This window comes from Vipera berus (genome assembly GCF_964194415.1).
Source record: "Vipera berus genome assembly, chromosome: 5".
In the NCBI taxonomy this organism is placed as follows: Eukaryota; Metazoa; Chordata; class Lepidosauria; order Squamata; family Viperidae; genus Vipera; species Vipera berus.
The window spans coordinates 87085084-87110201 of record NC_138207.1 but is presented as its reverse complement, the minus strand read 5'-3'; the positions used below and the strand labels follow the sequence as shown (position 1 = coordinate 87110201).

Here is a 25118-nt window from a genome sequence, read left to right as displayed (position 1 = left end):
TCCCCCCCTACCCACTCTCCCCCACCCTTCTCCCTCCCCCCCTTCCTCCCCCCCTCCCCCCCTCCCCCCCCCGACTTCCCAGAGCTAAATACAAGGTATATATAAAAAAAAACAATCATAAACAACCATATATTAACAACCATAAACTCTAAAATCTATCACTCTCTAGCTTATATAGGATAAAACAAACCTTAATGATATCAAATATATACATATAAAAAAAACTAATATAGAAAAAAGAGACAAAAAAAAGCCTTATTCAAATATAAAACTTCTTAACCCTATCCTTATTCTGGATAAACTCAAACCATTCTCTTCCTTCCATAATATAGCGTTCCTGCAAGTAATCTTACAAATAGGCCAAAATCTTCAGCATTTCAACCAAATCAAAAACCTCTAAAGCCCACTCTTCTATAGTCACTTTTCCTTCCAACGCCCATCGACCACCGGGGTTTTCGGTCGTACTGCTCCACCGCTTCTTCCCCGGGGGAATATGCTGCTTCAGCTTCCCATTGTCTCTGGGATTCCATTTGGGGGGAAGACTCCCCCTCCATGGGGCTTCCCTCCTCTCTTGCTTCGTCGCCAGACATTTTATTTGTTGCAAAGTCCCCCGGTAAGGTTTTCCCTTCCAGGTTGACTCTTAAAGCAGATTCCGTCTACTGTCAGGACCCACCTCAATCCACATCTTAGGAAATAAGAACTCTTGGATGCAAGTTTAGTCCAAAAGGAAAATGTTTACTAGGATGGAATCGATTGTGGGAATACAAGACGGAATCTGAGAAAAGTTACATTTCAATCCTATATAAACCATTCCCATTCCAGCCCCTCCCCTCATCCATTTGGTCAGGCTGTCGTCAGTTGCTAGGTGTCAGGTCCTTCCATGGGAAAGGGAACTCTCCTTGGTTTTATGGTTATTGCTTTCCTTTTCAGTTGTAAATGAAGATACAATCCAGACCTGTCTGTCCCCCCTCCCTTCCCCAGTAAAACATCCCCTGTTGTTTGAAAATCGCTTTAGTAACCATCCTCTCCCCCCCCCTCGGAGAGATGGCAGAATCCCCAGAAATAGCACGTTGTTCTACCTATACAATTATGAAATGTGATATAAATGGATTCTGACAGATATTAGAATAGAATAGAGCTGGAAGGGACCTTGGAGGTCTTCTAGTCCAGCCCCCTAATCTATACCGTCTCAAGACAGGTGAATGTCCAGTCTCTTCTTAAAAATCTCCAGTGATGGAGTGCCCACGATTTCTGGGGGCAAGCTGTTCCACTGGTTAATTGTCCTCACTGTTAGGAAGTTTCTCCTTAATTCCAGGATGTTTCTCTCTTTGGTCAGTTTCCAACCATTGTTTCTTGTCCTGCCCTCAGGAGCTTTGGTGAGTAGCGTGACCCCCTCTTCTTTGTGGCAGCTCCTCAAATCATGTCTCCCCTATTTCTTCTTTTCTTTAGACTAGCCCAGGGGTAGGCAACCTCGGCTCTTTTATGACTCGTGGACTTCAATTCCCAGAATTCCTGAGTCAGCATGTCTGACTCAGGAATTCTGGGAGTTGAAGTCCAAGAGTCATCAAAGAGCCGAGGTTGCCTACCCGTGGACTAGCCAAACCCAAGTCCTGCAGCCGTTCTGAAGAAGCATGGCATTTAAATGCACCCAGTGGCTAGATGGTAATTCTGTGTGAACTTAAAAAAGGGGGGAAAAACTGAATTGCACTCCTTGCAATTATATGCCTGCATTTACAAATCCATGTTGCCTATTTGCTCTTAGCTGGCATTGCCTGTTCCTGTCTAGCAGGATTTCTACTGCTTTCTCATCTCTTCAGCTTTACTAACTACTTGCAAAGATGGTAGAGAGGGAGGAGAAAACGTTGTTTTTCTTTGGGTTGCAAGGTTAAAGGGGAGGAAGCGATTCTTCGCATTGTTTCTTGTACAAAAAGATTTTGCCTAAAAGCAACATTTGGTCAGGAGCCTGTTTTGAAAATACATGCCCATAATTTGAAGTGGTACCATCAGGAATTCTTGGTAGTAGCATCAAACTAAAGATACAGAGAAACGAAGCAAGAGGATTCAGCGTAATTTATGGTATGTAGATCTGAAAGAACAGCTTCTCCCCAAAATAGACCAGTGAGGAATGAAAGGAGCCACTAAAAACACTGCAGGTAGCCCTCGACACACGGCCACAACTGGGACAAAGAATTTCTGTTCTTAAGTGAGTCATGTCTAATTTGACAACTTTTTTTTGCCATGCTTGTTTAGTGAATCACTCCGGTCATTAAGTGACTCACAGGATGGTTAGTGTACCCAGCCTTCCCCCGTTGGAAGTCACCTCGGAAGATCACAAATGGTGATCCTATGACACACACACCCCGAACGTTACAATTGTTTTAAGTGTGATGACTGCTCACAAGTCACTTTTCCCGGTGCCATTGTAACTGTGAATGCTTGCTAAACGAGTGGTTGAAAGTTGAGAACTACCAGTATTTGAAATTGGGATCAGGGGTATCCCACAAGTCCTAACTGTAAGCATTTAGTTATGATGAGATGATCAAAGAGCAGGAGCTAACACCAAGGCTGTTTCTGGAACCATTCAGTTGAGACATTTTCTCTTTACTAAAATGGTTATCATCAAAGACAGGTGGTAATCTTGCCCATCTTTATTTTATTTATTTATTTTAATTCCATTTATATCCCACCCTTCTCCGAAGACTCAGGGCGGCTTACAAGCTTAGCAGTAGCTTTCATTCTATGTATATGCCTGCTTATTAGGGCTTTCACACACACACCCCAAGCGGCATTATTACAAAGTCAGCTTAATTGCCCCCAACAATCTGGGTCCTCATTTTACCTACCTCGGAAGGATGGAAGGCTGAGTCAACCTTGAGCCTGGTGGGATGCGAACCTGCAATAATTGCAGTCAGCTGGTGTTACTTAAGGAGGCATTAGCCCACTGCTCCACCAAGCTCTTCCGTGCTCTGTGTTTATCTTTGGGGATGCTTGCGATTTTCTTTGTGTTTTGTATTTTTCCTGGATTTGTTTTCCCATTGTCCCCCTTTTTTATTGTCAGCCCCCTAGAAATTAATTAAGGACCTGAATTAATAAAATTCATCTATCTATACCAGAGGTCCCCAACCTTTTGGGCTCCAGGGACCGGTTCTGTGGAGAGAGGTTTTTCCGTGGACCGGAGGGGGTGTGGTTTCGTGTGCTGCCTGCATCCAGTGGATGGGCCTTCACTTGTTTGCATGGCCCGATTGCTGACATGCCGCGGCCTGGTACTGGTCCACAGACCGGGGGTTGGGAGACCTCTGATCTATACTGCCCATTAGAGAGTCGAGTACCGTAGCTTAGATATTGTACAAAGATTTTTTTTAAGGGGGTGATTAAAGGAAGGAAGTTTCTCTTAATTTTTAGCTAAAGTCTAGTTCCCTCCATGTTGGACTGGGCTTGTACTCCTAATTACAGAGAATAAATCTGAAAACTGAAGATTGCCTGGGTTCATGAAACATTTTGACTGGAACCCCACTGTTTTGATAAACTACGGTAATTGCTTTAACTAATAGTTTTATTAACTGACTTAAAAGTGGGCATTGTTCGTTGGATAGCAGCTCTTGCACACACATTGTACAGGTGTTTGCACAAATTGTAAATGGCAAACTCGTAGAAAAAGTTGTCTTTTCTTAAAGAAGGAATGCCTCCTCTTGCTGACCACTACTTGACCATTATTTGAAAAATTATTGCATTTGCATGGTGCAGTGTACTTTTGGGGGCAGAGTGCCTTTGAGTCAGACTCCTAGTGTCGGTCTGGAAAAGTTCCTGCAGCTTTCTTGTCAGGATTGCAGAGGTGGTTTGCCATTCTCTGCTTCTTAGAGGTAAGAAAGAGTGAGCGATGTCCAAGGGGAAACGGATTTAGTCCCACCCCCACACACCTCTTAAATCAGGGGCAGGCAACCTTGGCTCTTTTATGACTCGTGGACTTCAACTCCCAGAATTCCTGAGCCAGCCCTGTCTTAAACCAACAATAAAAGGAAACCTCTTGAGCATTATTGCAAACCTCAGATACCACAGTAGCACTCTGAGTACTGCAGGATACTTACTTATTTGATTAACTTGTATCCCCACTCTTATTATTTTTTTACAAATAACTCTAAGCAGCAAACATAATCCAATGCACCTTCTTCCTCCTGTTTTCCCCACAACAACAACCCTGTGAGGTGAGTTGGGCTGGGAGTGAATGACTGGCCTAAAGTCAGCCAGCTGGCTTTCATGGCTAAGGCGGGACTTGAACTGTTGATCTCCTGCTTTCTAGCCTGGTGCCTTAACCACTAGACCAAACTGTCCCTTTTACCTGCAGTAAAATGAGGATTTGTAACATGACCGGCCATTTTTGCATGTTGGGATGGATCTTGGAAATCATCTAGTTTGGCCTTGCTCAATTTAGGCATCCTTCCAGATGGCGTGGACGTCATCCTAATTTTCCAGCCAAGTTGGGGAAAGCTGATCTAGTCCATAACCCTGTTCGTACTATTAAGCATGTAATGACAATGTCTTGGATAGTACTTTCCAGGCTGGAGAGCTACACCTAAGGACTAAGTAAGGTGATCTTGACAGAGATATGCAGGATCTGTTGCCTAGGCAAAAGGGGTTGAAGCATTACTAAGTCACAAGGAGACAGCATTTGGAAGTGGCTCAGGCCTCCTTAATTCATTGCAATATAAAAAGGAGGAAAGAATAATCAGAGTTGCAAGATTTTGTTATTCTAGCTAATCCCTATAAAAGACTTACTGTGGAGTTGCTTTCCCCGTTTAGTTTACCTAGTGGAGCTGATATCATTAGGTAAGAAGTATTCATGTTTCCTGTTGATGAACAGCTCTTACTGTTAAGAAATTTCTTCAGATGTACAGATGAAATTTAATTCCTTGCAATTTCTACCCTTTCATTTTAGCCCTCTGTTTGAAAGTGTACTTAGCATGCTCTCTTACAGCACTGTGCGTCCCTGGGAAGGTATGTTGGTGACTGCCCTTAAATCTTGAGGTTTTTTGAGGATCTTCAAAAACAGAGAATCTTATCATTTTTAGAAGCAACATCAGGCCTTTCTCTTTATGCTAACATGTGTTGCCTCAAATTTAAAGCTTTGTTATTTAAAAAAATTAATCTGTATTTATATTATGTTATGCTCCTTTGGTAGGGATTAGATGAGTCTGTTTCAGAGAACGTTGACTTCAAAAATGTCGTAGATTCAGTTCAGAATGGATCTCACAGTAACTGTTGCTGTCTTTTGATCATCTGTTAATTGGTGATTTTTCTGTTTTCCTTTGTGCAGGTATGGAGCAAAAGGAAGCGCTATAAGAATAGAGGTAGTGGTGTATACAGGCAGAGAAGGAAAAAGTTCCCAGGGGTGTCCAATTGCCAAGTGGGTGAGTTTTTATTTTTTTAGTAATGTAAGACACATTTGTGTTTACTTTACTTCCACTATATTTTCCTATAATATTGATGATGCTTCATGTTCATAAAACATTTTTCCTTGGTGCTCAGAGACATTTATCTTACTAATATATCCCACTCTAAATTAAAAAGCACTTTTCTATTGAACAGGAAGATCAACATGTATTAAAAAGAATACAATTACTGTCCAGGTAGTCAACAATTACTGTCCAGGTAGTCCTCACTTACCAACTGCATCATTGAGCGACTTTTCAAAGTTACAACAGTGTTGAAAAATAACTTTGTAAGCAATACCTGCCTTTATGACCTTAGCAGTGTCTTTGTCTTGTGATTGCCAGACAGTCAATATCTGTTGTACTATGCTGACCTGTTCTTTGTCTTTGTTCCCCCCTTTGCAAACCAGGGAGATTAGAGAGGAAGGATTACAAGAGAGTAAGCAGGCAGACAGTGGGGAATATACTGTACATCAAAAGCAATGCACCAACAGCTGCAAGCGCACTATGCAGACGTTCCTCATTGTGTGCCTTCTTACTTTCTTGTAATCCCCTCCTCTCCAACAAATGTAAATAGAAACATTTTTTCTTAATTTTCCCAACTGAGCATTCCAAGGGGTGGGGGGATGATTACGAGGCAAACAAAAGTTGAAGATGTGAAACTGCAAACTCTTGTCAATGTTGAACAAGGAAGCACAGCCTGGGTCACATGATTTTGCACTTTGTGGTCCCTTCCTTTAGTGTTGGGATTGCCAGTTCCAATTGTAATTGCTAAATGAGGACTAACTTACATAGTCAGTAATGAAAGGAATTGAATTGGCAATAAAATGAAAACCAGGAAGAGAATTCCAGCGTCTGTTGATGAAACGCCAAGAGGCAGAAATCCATTACAGCCTAACAAATGCCCAAAAGAAAGAGAAGAACATGGCATCAATGTCAGGAGAGGGATCAGAATGAACTCCACAACCTTTTATCTCAATGAGCAAAGGTTATTTCTCAAACCAGTAGGGAGAGCTGTCAATAATCAGAGCAGGGAACAGATGAGGACTGTCTTGCTTCTAGCCCTGGACGAAAAAGTGCAAGGAAATGGACACGGCTTTTCTTGCTCTAAATTGGCTACATAGGGATCTCATTGGAAAGAAGATATCGCTGGGATTCTTGATTGGAACCTTAACTTTTTTTTCTAATCAGTGCCATTGATCTAAGCCCGTGGTGGCGAACCTATGGCACGTGTGGGGCATGTGTGCCGTCGCCCCAGTACTGTGTCTTCAGCTGGGTTTTAGAAAGCATTTTTGCTTTAGGCCTTTACCGCTGTGTGCAAAAAAAAAGGTTCAATCAATCAATTTCAACTTCTTGTGGGGAAAAAAAAGATCTCGCAAAGTTGGAATTGATTGATCGAACTTTTTAGTCCCACCCAGTCTGCCATTACCACTGCATCCACGCCCACCCAATGGGCCATGCCCACCCAATGGGTCACGGCCACCCGGCACCCGATGATACATAAGTGGGTTTTGGGTTGCAGTTTAGGCACTCGGTCTCTAAAAGGTTCGCCATCACTGATCTAAGCAGTTGCATAAATCTTTTTAACAATTTCCAGTCTAGACTGTAAGGAGTCTGGCACTTTATTTTGAAAACCTCCCTGTCCAGAGAGGGCCCTCAGATGTCAAGGGAGCTTAACAGCATGGACTCCAAGGGGGCTCTTGTAAGTACAGCTAGACTCATAGCGGGAGAAGAGGGTGCAGGCCACAGGAAGCCTTTCTGTAACTTTGATGCAACTATCATCACTCATTCAGTAACTGTTCAAGGTTCTGTGGTGATGAATGAGAGGGACTTAAAAGGGGTCCTTGGAGTTTCAGCCATCGTAGCATCCCCACAAAGTCATTGGGGAAGCTGGCAGGAAGTTAGGTCAGGTGAAGTTTTCGCTTAATGACCCACATCGTCCTCACTTAACAGTGGCAATCGAGACTGCCAGAACTGCTGTCAATGAAGCTACATTGCGCTTTATGACTGCAATCCTTGACGATAGCAATTCCAGGCCCAAATATCGTTATAACCTCATGACCTATATTGGAACCTCTCATATTATGGATCACAAAATATGGACGCAAGTTGTGATTGAATTTTGGCAGTAAACCACATTTCTAAATTTCCTTGGCAACTGCTCAGTCTCTCAAATGCTTAACTCTAAACATCTACACAAAGGATTTGGTGAAATGAACCCTGACAAATTAAAAATATTTAGAAGGGTATGATAAGTCTTAGGTTATATACAATTATTTCTGAAATATTTTGGAACTGACCTGCTTGATTTGTAGATTGCACTTTCAAATCTTGACAGTGCTCTACCTGCAAAATACGCTTTGTGTCTGTATGTAGTTTAAGACCTGGTTCAGACAGTTTAAGTTTATTTTTAACAATAATGTAATTGGGCAATGATGGCAAACATATGTATATGAGTAAGCTATTATGTTGTGGTTTTCATGCTTTTCCTTTGGCCCTTTAAAAGCATTTAACTGGCTACTGAGTGCAGTAGAATATTCATTTTACTCATATATAGTTAGCCCTCGTATATAGTTAACAACCAGGTTGGGGCTGGCAACTTGGCCATTAAGTGGAGTAGTCACTAAGTGGAACCATATGCGCTTATAGTCTTCAGAGTGTACGATCTGTGAAGGGAACAAAGTTACTTTTTTGTCACTGTTGTAACTGCGATTAGTCACTCTATGAGATGCCTGCTAAATAAGAAGTACCTGCATTGAATTGATTATAGATTAATGCCAAATTGGGTAAGGCTAAATTAATATAATTAATTAATTAATTTTTCCTCCCCTGTTCTTTTTTTTGGAGCCAATTAAGCTTGTTTCATAAATATATTGGTCAGTGAGGCTAGCTGATTGTAACTGTTGTTATGAACTGTCAGTGGGAATAGGAATAGAAGTAGCAATTCTCTCATAGCTGTTCCCTCTTTTTATACAGCTGATGGGGAGAATTATATTAGGACAACAAAAGGATGGATTGCAATTCAGATGTCTCTACAGGCTGGTGGATTCTCAATACTGTTTCAATTCTTAGAAAACATTGCCTGCAGTCCATGACATTGTTACAGTTTCCTGATTTATGCTAGAATTGTGTGTCAGGCCTACTCCAGCTTGGTCTTCTAGGAAAGAAATGCTCTCAATTCCATGTCTAGCAAAAAGAATTTTTACTAAAAAAAAAAAAAGCCAAGCGGTTACAATAAAGCAAAGCCAGAACTGAGGTTTTGCACAGGGAAGTCTCCCGGTTAACTTTCCCCTTTTCGTTCCTCTCTCCCCCACCCCACCCCTTATCTCCCAATTGTCCAGTTACATTTGAAGGAGGTGTTTTGGTGGCTGTCTCTGCAAAGGCAGGCTGGATCACGAACCATTCCACTCCATTTTCCAGCCTGTGGCCTCGGAGTGGTGAGCCGACGTCTTGGCACGACGTCTTGGGACGGCATGGTGCTTCGTTTCACTTCCCCCCTTTTCCCCCAGCTCTCTCTCTCTCCTCCCCCCCCCTAGTTTGTGGCAGACTGGCATCTGAAAAGATAGCAGTCCTGACCTTGTGCTGGGAATTTAACACTGGAAAAAAATAGTGGCGCCCTATTTGTCCTTGAAATAAACAATGCTCTTTGTTCTCAGTAAGAGTGTAAGGCAATTCTTTAAGAAAAGTTGACTTTTAAATAGGTTTGATTTGTTGTTTTTTTTAAAAAAAGTGTACATTTCAATAAAACACAGGCACAGCATCTGCGTTGCTTTTAGAGTTACCCGTGTGTTTCTTATTGCCAGCTCTGCAGAGAGAGAGAGAGAGAGTGTGTGCTTTATTTAGTCTGTGTTAATGTTGGCTTGTTCCGTGAATTGTACAGCTCTCTGTTCTGCCTAGATAACTGGTGCTAGCTGTGCCAGCATAGAACCGTTTACTCTTAAATCGTCATCACAGTTGTGAAGAAACTTTTCTTGGTTGGATCGGGAATCGTTGGACTTAGCTTTAAATCTTAAATGAGTCTTAAATGAAACAGAGATGTGTTAAGAAAGAACTTAATCCTGAGGCAGGAAGGCAGCCAGTTTTTATTGTACTGAGAAGTTGGCCCTTCAGCTACGCTCCCTCCTCATTTCTCAGATTAAGAGCTCCATGGTTAGTCTTGAACGAATACCAACATGTGGCTTCATTGCTCCTGAAATCATGGCCATCTGTAATGGAGTAGGCCCAAAGATTTTAATATGTATGTTTGTGCAACAGAACATACCCTGAGAAACTTGGTTCTGTTTAGTGTTCCAATATGTTCGTTAACATATATGGGGAATTTTATACAACATTGCTTTCTGTCCCAGATTGGGGTAATGTTAATGGAGAAATTCTGCTTAGTACAACTATTAAGGAAATGAAGGAGGGAATGTTAAGTCATCCTGAGTTTCCTTTATGAGCCTGACTATGACTTTTATGATCATGCACTCATTCATTCAATCAATCAATCAATCAATCTATTTGTATGGTAGTCCAGCTTGCATTTGTGATTCTGAATACCTCACAATAATTTTAATTAATTAAAAACAACAGCAAGGAGAGTAAAAATATGGGAATAAAATCAGTAAATACATAACTGTGTTAAAACCACTAATTAAAATACAAAACACAATCAGCAGCTGTACAGCAACCATATATCCTATTCCGTATAACCACTGAAAAAGCTCACCACTACCACTAGACCTCCCCAATCATGCTGGCATAACCGTGTCTTCAGGCACTTCCTAAAGACCAAAAAGGGAGGGGCCAGTCTGAATTTGGGGGGTACTAATGTTCCAAATGGCAGGTGCCACAGCAGAAAAGGCGGTCTTTCTAGGTCCTGGCAAGGTGACATTCCTTAGTAGATGGGACTCTAAGCATGGCTGTCTTGCCAGATCTGATAGGATGGGTAGAATAACCATGGAGAAAGTGCTCCTTCAATATTCCAGTCCTTGTCTTAGTACTTTATAGGTTATTAACACCACCTTGAATTGCGCCTGGAAGCCAGTGCAGCTCAAAGAGTAGAAGTGTAACGTGTTGTTCTAGGGGTGCAAATAACTACACTCCACTCGCACTATACAGCAATAGCACTTAGACTTATATAACACTCCATAGTGCTTTGCAGCACTCTCTGTTTACAAATGTCACCATATTGCCCCCCCCCCCCAAAAAAAATCTGGGTCCTCCTTTTACTGACTTTGGAAGGATGAGTCAACCTTGAGCTGGTGAGGACTGTACTCCTGGTTGTGGGCAGAGTTAGCCTGCAATACTACATTGTAACCATACTATATGTTACGTCATTATGCTTTGCACCGGCTGCAACTTCTGAATGCTCTTCAAAGGCAGCCCTGTGCAGAGTAATCCATTCAACGGAAAACCTGGGCATGAGTAATTAAGAACATGGTGACCCGATCCAGGAAAGGGCGCAATTGATGCACAAGAAGAAGCTGTGCAAAGGCTTCCCTAGCCACAACCAACAGCTGCTCTTTGAGGACCCCTGCGTGGAGGGTCCCTTTGAGGTAACGACACCAACAATGGTAAATCCCTGGAACCAGATGCCTAGAAGCCATTCAGTCCTGCTAGGGTTGGGCTGAATCCGCTGGTTCCCCCTTCAAAGCCCCACAGTCTCCAGACGCCAAGACAGAACATTGACAGCATTACTTAGTTCAGTGGCCCCCAACTGTGGAGAGAAGTTTTTCTGCGGACTGGAGGGGCTGTGGTTTTGTGTGCTGCCTGCCTCCTGTGGATGGGGTTGTCGGTTGTTTGCATGGCCTGGTTCCTGGCATGCTGTGGCCCGGTGCCGGTCCATGGACCGGGGGTTGGGGTCCCCTGACTTAGTTCACTAGGGGCAGAGATGGAAAACTAGGTATCCATCAGAAGACTGCTAATACCTCACCCATGCAATGGATTATCTCACCAGCAGCTTCATTGTAGGTGTTACATGAGGAGTGGAGAAAATAGTAAATCTTGAGGAACCCCGTAAGACAGGGCCCAAGAATAAATGGTGACGAGAAATTTGTAACATATAGTTTGTGTTGGTGAATCTGAAAAAAGATTGGTTGAAAACAGGTGCCTGGAGTGTCAGTAGTTATGCTGTTGCTCTGAAAATATAGATATTAATTATGCACAGCTTATTAATTGCATCGGAATCTAGCAGCTGTCTGGTTAAAGAAGAAAGTTAAACTGCAGAATGCTGTATTTGACATTGTAAAATCTCATTTTCCTTGTCTTGTGAAAGTGAACGTGAGATATATCACACAACACTTATATATCACAGAGTTAGATAATATAATTTAATATAATTTATTAATCCTTAATAAAGCTTACCTACCTTTATTTAATAAACCTTTAAAAATGCAGGGGTTTGTTGCTCATGTAATTCCAACCTTTTCCTTTCTGCAATCTAGAGCTGATCTTAAAGATATTTTGGTTGCAAGAATGAAAATGCACTGAATTGCTACAAGATACAGTTAAGGCCAGGGACGCGGTGGCTCAGTGGGTTAGGACGCTGAGCTTGTCGATCAGAAGGTCGGCAGTTTGGCGGGTCAAATCCCGAGTGCTGCATAGCAGAGTGAGCGCCTGTTACTCGTCCCAGCTTCTGCCAACCTAGCAGTTCGAAAGCACGTAAAAAATGCAAGTAGAAAAACAGGGACCACTACGGTGGGGAGGAAACAGCGTTCCGTGCGCCTTTGGCGTCTAGTCATGCTGGCCACATGACCACGGAGACGTCCTCGGACAAGCGCTGGCTCTTCGGCTTTGAAATGGAGATGAGCACCGGCCCCTAGAGTTGGAAACGACTAGCACGCAAAACCTTTACCTTTACCTTACAGTTAAGGCCAGTGTTACTTAATCTTGGCAATTTTAAGATTTCAGCTCAAAACTCCCCAGCCAGCAGTTCCACGAAAATTTAGCATAGAAGATTTCAGAGTTCCATGTTTTGGGGATTTCAAGACAAGGATGTCTGCTATAAACGTGTGCGTGGGCATGGAAATAAAGAGCTAATTTACCTGATTTAGATATTGAAATCAGTAGGATCCGTGAGCAATGACAAAGCTGCAATTCTTAAATCTACTGAGGGGCATTATTTGGGACTGCTTCCTTTGGGTTATATGTTTCATTAGAAACCTGCGGGGGGAAAGACAACATTGCAAAAAAAATCATCTGAAATTGAAGGATGAGGCTTAGTATATTAGAAATTACTATAGATATCAGATTATTCTCCAGAAGGTAGATATTTGAGATCCCCAGGAAACCAGACTGAGGCCAGACATATGTTTTAGCATGTAAAGCAAAGACGTTACCCAACACTTTGAAGACAACAGTAGAAATAAGGAATTTGAGAGCAGATTCCTTTTAATGCCTAAACGCTAACGAAATTCCTTTTTGACAAGTGCTTCTCAGTCTGTGATAATATAATATAAGGGCTGAAGCAAAAGTGATAGGATTTGGATCTTGATATTGCTGTATAAAGGGTTTAGAAACTCTTTAGATTTTATCATAGCTGGATTCTTCGTTATCAAGAGTTTTTCTAGAATTAAGAGTATCCTATCAGAGCTGTGTCCTTCAGTGTCTGACTGTAAGACTTGGACTGGATGATGCTAACCACTCTCTCCCTTGACTACTCTGCATATACCCTCTGCTTGGGCTATTTTAGCCTTATGACTAAATGCATTCATCAGGGGAAATCATGGGTTTCCAAGTGCACTTCTAAAAGAACAACCAGGATGGCTTGTATGTTGTTGTTGTTGTTAGCTGCGAAGTCGTGTCCGACTCATCGCGACCCTATGGACAACATTCCTCCAGGCCTTCCTGTCTTCTACCATCTTCTGGAGTCCATTTAAGCTCACGCCTACTGCTTCAGTGACTCCATCCAGCCACCTCATTCTCTGTCGTCCCCTTCTTCTATTGCCCTCAATCTTTCCCAGCATTAGGCTCTTCTCCAGTGAGTCCTTCCTTCTCATTAGGTGGCCAAAGTATCTGAGTTTCAACTTCAGGATCTGGCCTTCTAAAGAGCAGTCAGGATTGATCTCCTCTAGGACTGACCGGTTTGATCGCCTTGCAGTCCAAGGGACTCGCAGGAGTCTTCTCCAGCACCAGAGTTCAAAGGCCTCAATTCTTTGGCGCTCAGCCTTTCTTATGGTCCAACTTTCACTGCCATACATTGCAACTGGGAAGACCATAGCCTTGACTATAGGCACTTTTGTTGACAGGGTGATGTCTCTGCTTTTTAGTGTGCTGTCTAGATTTGCCATGGCTTTCCTCCCCAGGAGCAAGCGTCTTTTAATTTCTTGGCTACAGTCCCCATCTGCAGTGATCTTGGATCCCAGGAAAACAAAATCTGTCACTACCTCCATTGGCTTGTATAGATGGCTTGTATAGACGAGGGCTTTTCAACCTTTTCACCCATTGTACCACTTTTAGGATATGGCAACATCCGAGTACCACCAGTCACCTAGCAAGGTGTCAAAAACTTGATGACCCCCCCTCCCCCCAAAAAAGGAAAAAAAGTGATGAAGTACAGATAGTCCTCGACTTACAACAGTTCTCTTAGTGACTGTTCGAAGTTACAATGGCACTGAAAAAAGTGCCCCCCAAGCCACAGCCGAGCAAGACGCCTGCCTGCCCGCCCGCCCGGCGGCGCTCTTACTCCTGTCCGAGGTTTTCATTGTTGTGAGCATTTCTGTTGAGGATTGGCAGCGGGGGTGGGGTGGGGGGTATTTGGTTTCCCCCCCCCTCTGCTGGGTAGTTGCAGCAGGTTTTGGTCACTTCACATGACCCTGGGACACTGTGACGGTCATAACTATGAATCAGTTGCTAAGCATCTGAATGTAAATCTCAAGACCCTGGAGATGCTGCAACATTCCAGCTGATTGGCGCTTCTTCTGGGCTCAGCAGAAGCGCCAGGATCAGCACTGAGTTCCAGCTGGAGCCTGGCGCTGATCCTGGCGCTTCCGCTGAGCCCTGACAGCCCTGCAGCTCCAGCCGTCTCTCGCTCAGGCTTGTGCGGTGCTGTCACCGGTTCAGCTCATTCCCCTCCCCCGCTACCACTTTTCTAGGATGGTCGTGTACCACCTGCCAGGTGCCAATGTACCACAGGTGATACCTGTACCACTGATTGAAAAGCCCTGGTATAGACTACCTTCCTTTAAGCTCTCAGAGCAGGGAGATCACGGTACAGATTTAGATTGTGCTCTCATATTTGGGTTTGACTCATATTTGGGTTTGACATGATCCTCTCCTCTTAAAGAGGGGCAAATTATTTTTATACTATGTATATATCCTCTATGGTGCTTTGAGTTACAGTGACTAGCGGGAGGCACCTCTACATTCACACACATCTCAGTATAACAAGCAAAGGGAAGGAGAGAAAAAAATGGATCTTACACATTTAAGACTTATTGCTTGGCAATTTCTGATCATCATCTGAACTGATGTTATTACCTAGCATGACCATGAAAGGTATGCAAGAAAACCACCAAGCTCAGGAGCACCAAGGACCCCTCATTTCAACCCTGAGCTACAAATATTCTATCAATTGCTGGTCATTTGAATTGAATGGGGTGATCCAGAGAGCATGTCCTGTTGTTTAGTAGAGGAAGGTTAGGATAGTCCACGGGTAGACAACCTTGGCTCTTTTATGACTGGTGGACTTCAACTCCCAGAATTCCTGAGCCAGGCATGCTGAGGGGAAAGGGAGAGGTTTCCAAGCTGAGCCATGCTGGCTCAGGAATTCTGGGAGTTGAAGTCCACGAGTCATAGAAGAGCCAAGGTTGCCTACCCCTGGGATAGGCCAGGACACCTATGCACAGAAAGATACAGATTTGCACACAGAACCATGCCGAAGAGAATTCCCTTCGCGTTATTTGTATCAGCATCTGGTGTTGAATGCAGTGGTGGCTGAGCCAGAAATACAGAAAAGTTACATTTGTTATTGTAGTTTTCTTTGTTAATTCAAGAAAAGCAGGTTAGATATAATCTAACCTATAATCTTTGGTTTATTCTTGATGTTTTGCAGAGCAGGCTTTCTTTACTGGTTTCATTTGTGGTTCCTTCCACATTGCGTTTGTGCTGCAAATTTCTGCAATTTTAGCTCAAGTTGGCCTTGTACCTGGGCTGACAATTGTGGTCACCTAAAGTCTTCGTTCTTTTGTTTTCTCTAATTTAAACAAATTTAAAGAGAAATTCATTTTTCATTTAATTCCTGAGCTTATTTACTTACTATAGTGCAAGGTCATTTCTGCATTTTTAAGTGTATTAATCCAAAAACATGCATACTAGTTAGTTTGGCTAATTTTGAAGGGACACTCTACCTCAAGTAATCTTTATTCACGGAGAACTTGTTCCTTATTCCAGAGATCCTGCCAAGGGTTGAGACAGTTGCTTCACCAATCTAAGAGAAATATTTCAAGTAAGTAGAATCCAAGCAATTAAGTTGCTCTAGGAAATATGGTCGCCCATGACACTAACTCTCAAAAAACATTTTAGAGATTAGATTACCTTCTTTTGCGTAATTGGAAACATTTATTTTCAGTAGAATTTTACCTATATATTAACGAAGGTATTAAATATGTACATCCTACATGATTATACAACATAAAAATATTCTGGAATAATCACTGTTGATCAAATCAGCAGCACAGTGCAAAAGTATCTGAACTTGGGAAGATTTTTTTAAATACAATCTTCTCTCTGCTCATTTCAAATTGAAGAAATTTAGGGTAGAGGAGTGATGCAAATGTGCCATTATCCTCAAGATAAATTTGGGCCAAAGGCTGATCCTATATAATATATCAGAGCATGCAGCTGAGCAGGAATGTGGTAACCAAAGAAGGTCAAGTGAGGTACACACAAACAGCACATGGTCTGTGTCAGTTTAGGCTCCAGATGTACCTGTGGGATCCCATTAGAAACAAAGTAGGTCTGTGTCTGTGAAACATTTTGTAGGCCAGCAAATGCTTCAGTAGGCCTTTTCTCATGAATTTCTGACACATACAAATATGTAATTTCTTTTTCCTCCTTGTCCCTACTCACCCTCAGATGGATTGTAGTAAAGACTATGCCACCCACACATCTGAATCGGCCCGTGACTTTCCTCTCTAATGCTCTTCACAGTGGTAAAAGGGGTTGTGTGTTGACTACGGCGTACAATATTATTGAATGAGTATGATGATGCAATATTAACATAGCTGAACAGAAAAAAGAGGTACAAACAGACCATAATGCTGGAAGATAAAAATATGTGATAGAGGTTAGTTTAGTCTTTTATTTCTGTTTGTATATTAAAAACAATTTTTATAACAAGGACAGTAATTGAGTGTGTACTGATAGTGATAGCATGTATTCAAACCTCGTGGTTATCTAAGCTTGTGGTAAGGCATTAAATGTATTCCGTTGATGCCTTGTAGCTCCTTGTGTGACATAGGAGTGAAATGTCTAGGGGAAAGCGAAGAAAAGCAGATCAGGATTGGTGTTGATTACAAGGGAGGCTCTCTGTGAATTTCACGTAGCCTCTTGAGTACTATGAATGAAAAGCTGGACTAAGAATGAATTTTTTTTAAGTAACCTGACCCGAAGTTTAACTATTTGATGCTACTCTCTAGTCATATTGGACTTTAATTTCCATCAGCTACAGGGGGCAAGAGTATGTGAGAATTACAGTTAGGAAAAAAAAATCCTGCAGTACACTAGTCTACCATAATCTAATCTGTATTTCTACTTTTTAAATGATAATGTTAAATAATTAGCCTTCCTCCCCAAAGAGTGAGTTAGGAATAAACATCCTACTGCTGCCCTGTCTACATAATTATTTTCCAAACAAGAAGTTTTGAAAATATAATGATGATAAGGCAGCAATTGCTTTTTGTTCCAAAAGGAGTATGTTGTATTCAGCTTTGGGATAGAAGTGTGCCGGTGAGTGCTGTACTCTTAGATCTAAGGCATGATTAGTGGTGCTCTATAGCAAGGGTCTTCAAACTTGGCAACTTTAAGACTTGTGGACTTCAACTCCCAGAATTCCCCAGCCAGCCAGGGCTGGCTGAGGAATTCTGGGAGTTGAAGTCCACAAGTCTTAAAGTTGCCAAGTTTGAAGACCCCTGCTCTATAGGGATCCACTGAGACCTATTATTTCATATGCCTTCCTTGTAAAGTTCTTTGCTCTGCATAATTGTTATCTGAATATGAATAGGTTTTTTCAGTCACATCTATTGGAAAATTAAGAGGTATTAGATTACTGGGAAAACTGCACTATATTGTTAGAAATATAACATTAGAGATGAGAAGAGCAGCCAAAAATTGATTCCGCAATTTGAATCAGAATCAGAATCAGAATAGAGCTGGAAGGGACCTTGGAGGTCTTGTAGTCCAGCCCCTGCTCAAGCAAGCGATCCCGTACCATTTCGGAAAAGTGTCCAGTCTCTTCTTAAAAACCTCCAGTGATGGAGTGCCCACAAGGTCTGTAATGTCTTCCTATATTAAGGTCTTAGGAATGCCGATGGTTCATAAAAAAGTTCATTCGCAATGTTGAGAAAAACGATAGCTTAACATTTTCCATCGTTTAGTAAGATGGGTAGTCCTTGACTTACAACAGTTCACTTCGTGACTGTTCAAAGTTACAATGGCACTGGAAAAAGTGACTTATGCCCGTTTTTCACTGTTACAACCTTGGCAGCATCCCCAGGGTCACGTCATCAGAATCCAGACGCCTGGCAGCTGACTCGCATTTGTGACAGTTGCCGTGTCCATTGGTCATCCGATTTCCCTTTTGCGACCTTCTGACCGGCAAAGTCAATGGGGAAGCTAGATTCCTTATCAACTGCAGTGATTCGCTTAATAACTGTGATGAGAAAGGTCATAACATGGGGCAAAACTCAATGTCTCACTTAACAAGATGAAAAACAGGCTCAGTTTGTGGTCATAAGTCGAAGATACCTGTAATAATATCCATAATAATATCCATTCTAGACAGCTATGGAAAATGTAGTTAGACACTTCTGAAACAACATTATGGGGAAATATAGGTAGTCCTCAACTTAGTGACCACAGTTGAGCCTAAAATTTCAGTTGTCTAGCGAGTTTTGTCCTATTTTTATTACCTTTCCTACCACAATTTTTATAGGTGAATCACGGCAGCTGTTTATTTTTATTTTTTATTTATTTTAATTCCATTTATATCCCGCCCTTCTCCGAAGACTCAGGGCGGCTTACAAGCTTAGCAGTAGCCTTCATTCTATGTATATGCCTGCTTATTAGGGCTTTCACACCCCCCCCCAAGCGGCATTATTACAAAGTCAGCTTAATTGCCCCCAACAATCTGGGTCCTCATTTTACCTACCTCGGAAGGATGGAAGGCTGAGTCAACCTTGAGCCTGGTGGGATGCGAACCTGCACTAATTGCAGGCAGCTGGTGTTACTTAAGGAGGCATTAGCCCACTGCTCCACCAAGGCTCTAACACCAAGGCTGTTAAGTCAGCCATACAGTTGTTAAATGAATCTGGCTTCCCCACTGACTTTGCTTGTCACGTAAATATGCCCTTTATTGAGGCATCCATGGCTATTGTAACGTGCAAAAGTATCAGGCTGTCGAAGAGATGCCAAATGGAAAAAAAGCTGCCCCAATTCTGCACATGCTCGCTAAAGACTGTCAGTGTGAAAAACTGAAGAAATTGCCATCCCTTTAGGCAAGTCTCATTTTGATTCATTGCAATTCGGATGATTCCAGCATTGTAATCCAGCAGCACTGAATACTTCCGTGACCTTTGTCTTAAAATGTGATTTATCCTCCCAGGCCTGTCTGGTTTAATTGCAAACCTTTTGTTACTGACTTGGTTTAATGGGCAGCATTTTGCAAATGGTTGAATGGTAATATGATTTTCTCGAAGGCAAATGAAATATGCGTAGGTGAAGTGGCCTTTCTCCAGGGTCACATCTTTTTAAAAATATGTCTTGTTTCTAAGTTTTAATGTTTATTTTCTAATAAGCAATTAGATAACTGCAATATACAAATGGGGTTGAATAAATACTTGGATACATTTACTAAACCAAAATTTTGTCTACAGAGAAAAGAGGTTTGTTAAGTCCGTAGGTTACGTTGCGGTTTTCTGTTTCTTGGTGTGTTTTGACCTTATTTTAGGAAAAAGCATATAAATTGGAATTTCAGAAATAAGAACTGTCTTTAAGGGCTTTCAAGCTATGATGTCTTCGGATTCATTAACCAGGGTGAAATCCATAAGAGGAAGGGAAAAAAACCTTGTGATACAGAAAATTACAGCAATAATATTATCTGCAAAATAAATCTAGTGACTCAACAAGGACCTTCCTTGGGGGTGGAGGAGGTGGGTGTCAAAAATATAAAAGTAGCAAGTGTGACAATGTGATAAAAGTCCTGCTTTTGAATGGGCACTGTGGGACTTGGTGCTCACATCTTCTATTTTGAACTTGCTGATCCTTGTATCACAGCTCTTTCTAGAGAGCCAATAGCTCTAGAACAGGGGTAGGCAACCTCGGCTCTTTTATGACTCATGGACTTCAACTCCCAGAATTCCTGAGCCAGCCAAGCTGGCTCAGGAATTCTGGGAGTTGAGGTCCATGAGTCATAAAAGAGCCGAGGTTGCCTACCCCTGCTCTAGAAGATAATAGCCAGCTCTCCAGTCTGGGATGTTCCATGATTAAGTGGCAAACTATTCCTTTGCCTTCCAGGTGATACGGAGAAGTAGTGATGAAGAAAAACTGCTGTGCTTAGTCCGTCAGCGTGCAGGACATCACTGCCAAACTGCTGTGATTGTGATACTTATTTTGGCTTGGGAAGGGATTCCTCACCTTCTTGCTGACACGTTGTACAAGGAACTGACTCAGAGTCTCAGAAAATATGGCTGCCCAACTAGCCGTAGGTGTGCGTTAAATGAAGAGTAAGTATGCTTTAAAATATTTTCAAGTATGAAGAGTATTTTAAAATATAAAGGATGTATGAGAGATTAGTAATCTTACTTGATCGACAGTCTTCTGCACTATGGATGTTACACTTGAAAAAGATACATGAATTTTTTAGTAGAGTGCAGATAGCATTCTGAGTATGATGTGTTTAGAGGACCAGAATGAACTTTCTCATTTTTCATTTTTTTATCCTGGCAAAAGCAGATTATATGAAAATTGAATTTTTCTTCCATTTTTTAAGAATGTGCTCTGTTGTTACCCAAAACTTTCTATCTTGCTTTTGATATCTTCTAGAGCAGGGGTCTTCAAACTTGGTCCTTTCATGACTTGTGGACTTCAACTCCCAGAATTCCTTAGCCAGCTTGCCTGGCTGAGAAATTCTGGGAGTTGAAGTCCACAAGTCACGAAAGGGCCAAGTTTGAAGACCCCTGTTGTAGAGGTAATAGAATAAAGCACATTTTTCCTACATTTTCTTGTAGATGACAAAATACAGACTCATTATAGTTGAAATTCTTTCTTAATGTGAAAAAACAGTGTGCTGGTGTACCACTGCTTCATCATTCTGAATTGCCTTTTACTGACAGCTGCTGCAGTTAAATCTTACAAATTCCCTTTCAGACTTATTTAATATGATGCCTGAAATCAGGCTTGTACCTTATTCCTAACAAAACTTCAGTAGTTTCTTCTTGGCACGCAAATCTGATTTGAGCTGGAAACCAAGCTTTTAAGAAACCTAATTATCTGACTGGAATGCAACATTTATGTGAATTTATGTTATTCACATAACATAATGTTATTCTAAATAACTCTCATAAATGTATGTTATTTTGGCAGTTGTTTGCTCTCCAAGCTTGTTTCAATTTAGTTTCTGAACGTTTAATTACCAGACTGGGTAACATCACCAGCAGGATTTTCTTGTCCTATTTTCCTTAGCTTGTTATTATGTTATTTATGTAGTAACTTCTACTGACTGGAGCAGCCAAATTAAAGTATATAGTGTGCCGACTTTAATCCTGGAAAGATTGGTGCAAAATTTTGCATTTTGCATATGATCTAAAATGAAAAAAAAATGTTGTTGTTAGTTGCGAAGTCATGTCCGACCTATCGCGACCCCATGGACAACGTTCCTCCAGGCCTTCCTGTCCTCTACCATCTTCTGGAGTCCATTTAGGCTCACGCCTACTGCTTCAGTGACTCCATCCAGCCACCTCATTCTCTGTCGTCCCCTTCTTCTCTTGCCCTCAACCTTTCCCAGCATTAGGCTCTTCTCCAGTGAGTCCTTCCTTCTCATTAGGTGACCAAAGTATTTGAGCTTCAGCTTCAGGATCTGACCTTCTAAAGAGCAGTCAGGGTTGATCTCCTCTAGGACTGACCAGTTTGATCACCCTGCAGTCCATGGGACTCACAGGAGTTTTCTCCAGCACTATAGTTCAAAGGCTTCAATACTTTGGCGCTCAGCCTTTCTTATGGTCCCGCTTTCACTGCCATACATTGCAACTGGGAAGACCATAGCCTTGACTATATGCACTTTGGTTGACAGGGTGATGTCTCTGCTTTTTAGTGTGCTGTCTAGATTTGCCTTGGCTTTCCTCCCCAGGAGCAAGCATCTTAATTTCTTGGCTGCAGTCCCCATCTGCGGTGATCTTGGGGCCCAGGAAAATAAAATCTGTCACTACCTCCATTTCTTTCCCATCTATTTGCCAGGAATTGAGAGGGCTGGATGCCATGATCTTGGTTTTCTTAATCTTTAGTTTCAACCCAACCTTTGCACTCTCCTTCACTCGCAACAAGAGGCTCTTTAGTTCCTCTTCACTTTCTGCCATTAGAGTGGTATCATCTGCATATCTTAGGTTGTTGATATTTCTCCCAGCAATTTTAATTCCAACTTTTGATTCATCTAGCCCTGCCTTTCTCATGATGTGCTCTGTATATAAGTTAAACAGGCAGGGTGACAGTATACAGCCTTGCCAGACTCCTTTCCCAATTTTGAACCAATCAGTGGTTCCGTGTCCAGTTCTCACTGTTGCTTCTGGACCCGCATATAGGTTTCTCAAGAGACAAATAAGAAGGTCTGGTACTCCCATCTCTTTAAGAACTTGCCACAGTTTGTTGTGATCCACACAATCAAAGGCTTTAGCGTAGTCAATGAAGCAGAAGTAGATGTTTTTCTGGAACTCCCTAGCTTTCTCCATGATCCAGCGTATGTTGGCAATTTGATCTCTAGTTCCTTTGCCTCTTCGAAATCCTGCCTGTACTTCTGGTAGTTCTCGATCCACATACTGCTGGAGTCTAGCTTGTAGGATTTTAAGCATAACTTTACTAGCATGTGAAATGAGTGCAATGGTGCAATAGTTTGAACATTCTGTGGCGCTGCCTTTCTTTGGAATTGGAATGTAAACTGATCTTTTCCAATCCTGTGGCCACTGTTGAGTTTTCCAAATTTGCTGGCAAATTGAGTGTAGCACTTCTACTGCATCGTCTTTTAAGATTTTGAATAGCTCAGCTGGAATACTGTCACCTCCACTAGCTTTGTTGTTGCTCAGCTTTCCTAAGGCCCATTTCACTTCACATTCTAGGATGTCTGGCTCGAAGTCAGTGACCACCTCATCGTGGTTATCAGGGACATTAAGCTCGTTCTTGTATAGTTTTTCTGTGTAATTTTTCCACCTCTTCTTAATCTCTTCTGCCTCTGTTAGGTCCCTGCCATTTTGGTCCTTTATCATGCCCATTTTTGCATGAAACGTTCCCTTCATCTCTCCAATTTTTTTTGAAGAGATCTCTGGTCCTCCCCATTATATTGTTTTCTTCTATTTCTTTGCACTGTTCATTTAAGAAGGCATTCTTATCTCTTCTAGCTATTCTCTGGAATTCTGCATTCAATTGGGTGTATCTTTCTTTTTCTCCCACAGCCACAAAGAAGTGCACTATTTATTTCTAATAAACACAGATAATAGTATCTAATAAATCTGATACTGTAGCTCTACCTTCATGCCTCTTTGTCTGAAGATAGTCCTTGACTTACGATAGTTTATATAGTGACCTTTCAAAGTTCCATCGACACTGAAAAAGTGACCTATGACCATTTTTCATTCACACTTTCGACCGTTGTAGCATCCCCATGGTCACGTGATCAGAATCCAGACACTTGGCAACTGACTCGTATTGATGACAATTGCAGTGTTCCAGGGCCATGTGATCCTTTTTGTGACCTGCCAAGCAAAGACAACGGGGAAACCATATTCACTTAACAACTGTGTTACTAACTTAACAACTGCAGTTTTTCACTAAACAACCACGGCAAGAAATGTCGTAAAATAGGGCAAAACTCTCATAACAACTGTCTCAGCAACAGAAATTTGAGGCTCAATTGCGGTTGTAAGTCAAGGACTACCTCTATTTGTGTAATGATAGCAACATTCAAGCTACAGAAAGATGTGTTAAAGTTGCTTATAGACATTTTTATTGTTGTTGCTTGCACTAATGATTGGGGAGCTATTCTTGTATGGCTGAGGAATCTGATGTGACAGCAACAAGGTATCTGGCAAAGCCCTAGAGCAGGGATGTCAAAGTCAATTTCCCTTGAGGGCCACATCAGCATTGTGGTTGCCCTCAGTGGGGTGTGTGTGGCTAAGATGGGTGTGGCCTACTGGGTGGGCGTGGCCAGCTCGACATCACTTGCTTCAGGGGTTCCTGGGTAGGACTGGGGCAGATCTGAGAGTCTCCGGCAGAGGAGGATGGGACCGGGGCGAGTGCCGGGACATGGTCCCTCCCACCCTTCCATCCTCTGTTCTTTCGTTCCTCCCTTCCACCCTCCATTCCTTCCTTTGCCTTCTCATCTCTTTCCTTCCCCCGCACTCAGGAAGGGGTGATGGGAGGGGGAGGGATTGCCAGCACTAATATGCTGCTGCTGGCCATTCCTATACTATGTGGGTGGGTGGGGGTGGTCCCATTGAAAGGGATGCCTCTTGGCTGCAAGGCTGGAGGTGCTGGTGGGGGGGTTGCTGATCTACAACCTGGTTGCGTCCATCAAAGCCAGAACACACTCAGCCTAAGATCCACTGGAACCAGCAAGGAGCTGCCCCGCCACTTCTGTCCTGCCCCCCCCCCTCCCGGATGTGCACACAGGAGACAGCCAGTGCCGCCATCCTGGCTGAAGTCAGCCTGCAGGGCAAGACAGCCAGCAGGGATGCCGGACTCTACTTGTGTGCACACCCAGGGGGTGGGGTGGGGCTGCCCCGTGGATTTAAGGCTGAGTGTGTTCTGGTTTTGATGGATGCAATCAAGTTGTAGATCAGTGCCAACCCCCCCCAGCACCTCCACCCTCGCAGCCACAAGGCATCACTTTCATTGGCACAGACCCCCCTCCCCACACAGGATAGCAAGACCGGCAGCAACCTTGCCAGAGCGAGGTAGGAAGTTTATTCTCTGGAGAGAGAATAAAAAACCTTTTTGCCTTCCTACCTCGTTCTCCCTCCTTCTGGCTTGTCTGTTCGGAAAAGAGAAACTAAAATCTTCTTCCCCCAGTCAATCTTCTCTTCCCCTTTAAAAATCCCTCCCCAAGAGCCCCGCCCCACCCCCAGCCTCCCCAGAGGCCTCTGGAGCTCCCAACCTCTCTGCCGAAACATCAGAGCTCTGGCAAAGCCTCCCAGCCAGCGCTGATCCCCCCCAATTCCCCTCTCCGTTACACTTCCTTCCTTCTCATCTCTTTCCTTCCTCCACGCTCAGGAAGGGGTGATGGGAGGGGGA

General features: G+C 42.6%; 1 protein-coding gene across 1 annotated transcript in view; it reads left to right on the top strand.

Annotated features, from left to right (window-relative positions):
* Nucleotides 1-25118, top strand: part of TET1 (tet methylcytosine dioxygenase 1) — a 96693-nt gene that overhangs the window by 56937 nt on the left and 14638 nt on the right. Inside the window, exons 6-7 of the mRNA XM_081329241.1 lie at nucleotides 5312-5405; nucleotides 20139-20347. Of these exons, the coding sequence (XP_081185367.1) occupies nucleotides 5312-5405; nucleotides 20139-20347 (303 nt within the window). The remainder of the gene's footprint in view (nucleotides 1-5311; nucleotides 5406-20138; nucleotides 20348-25118) is intronic.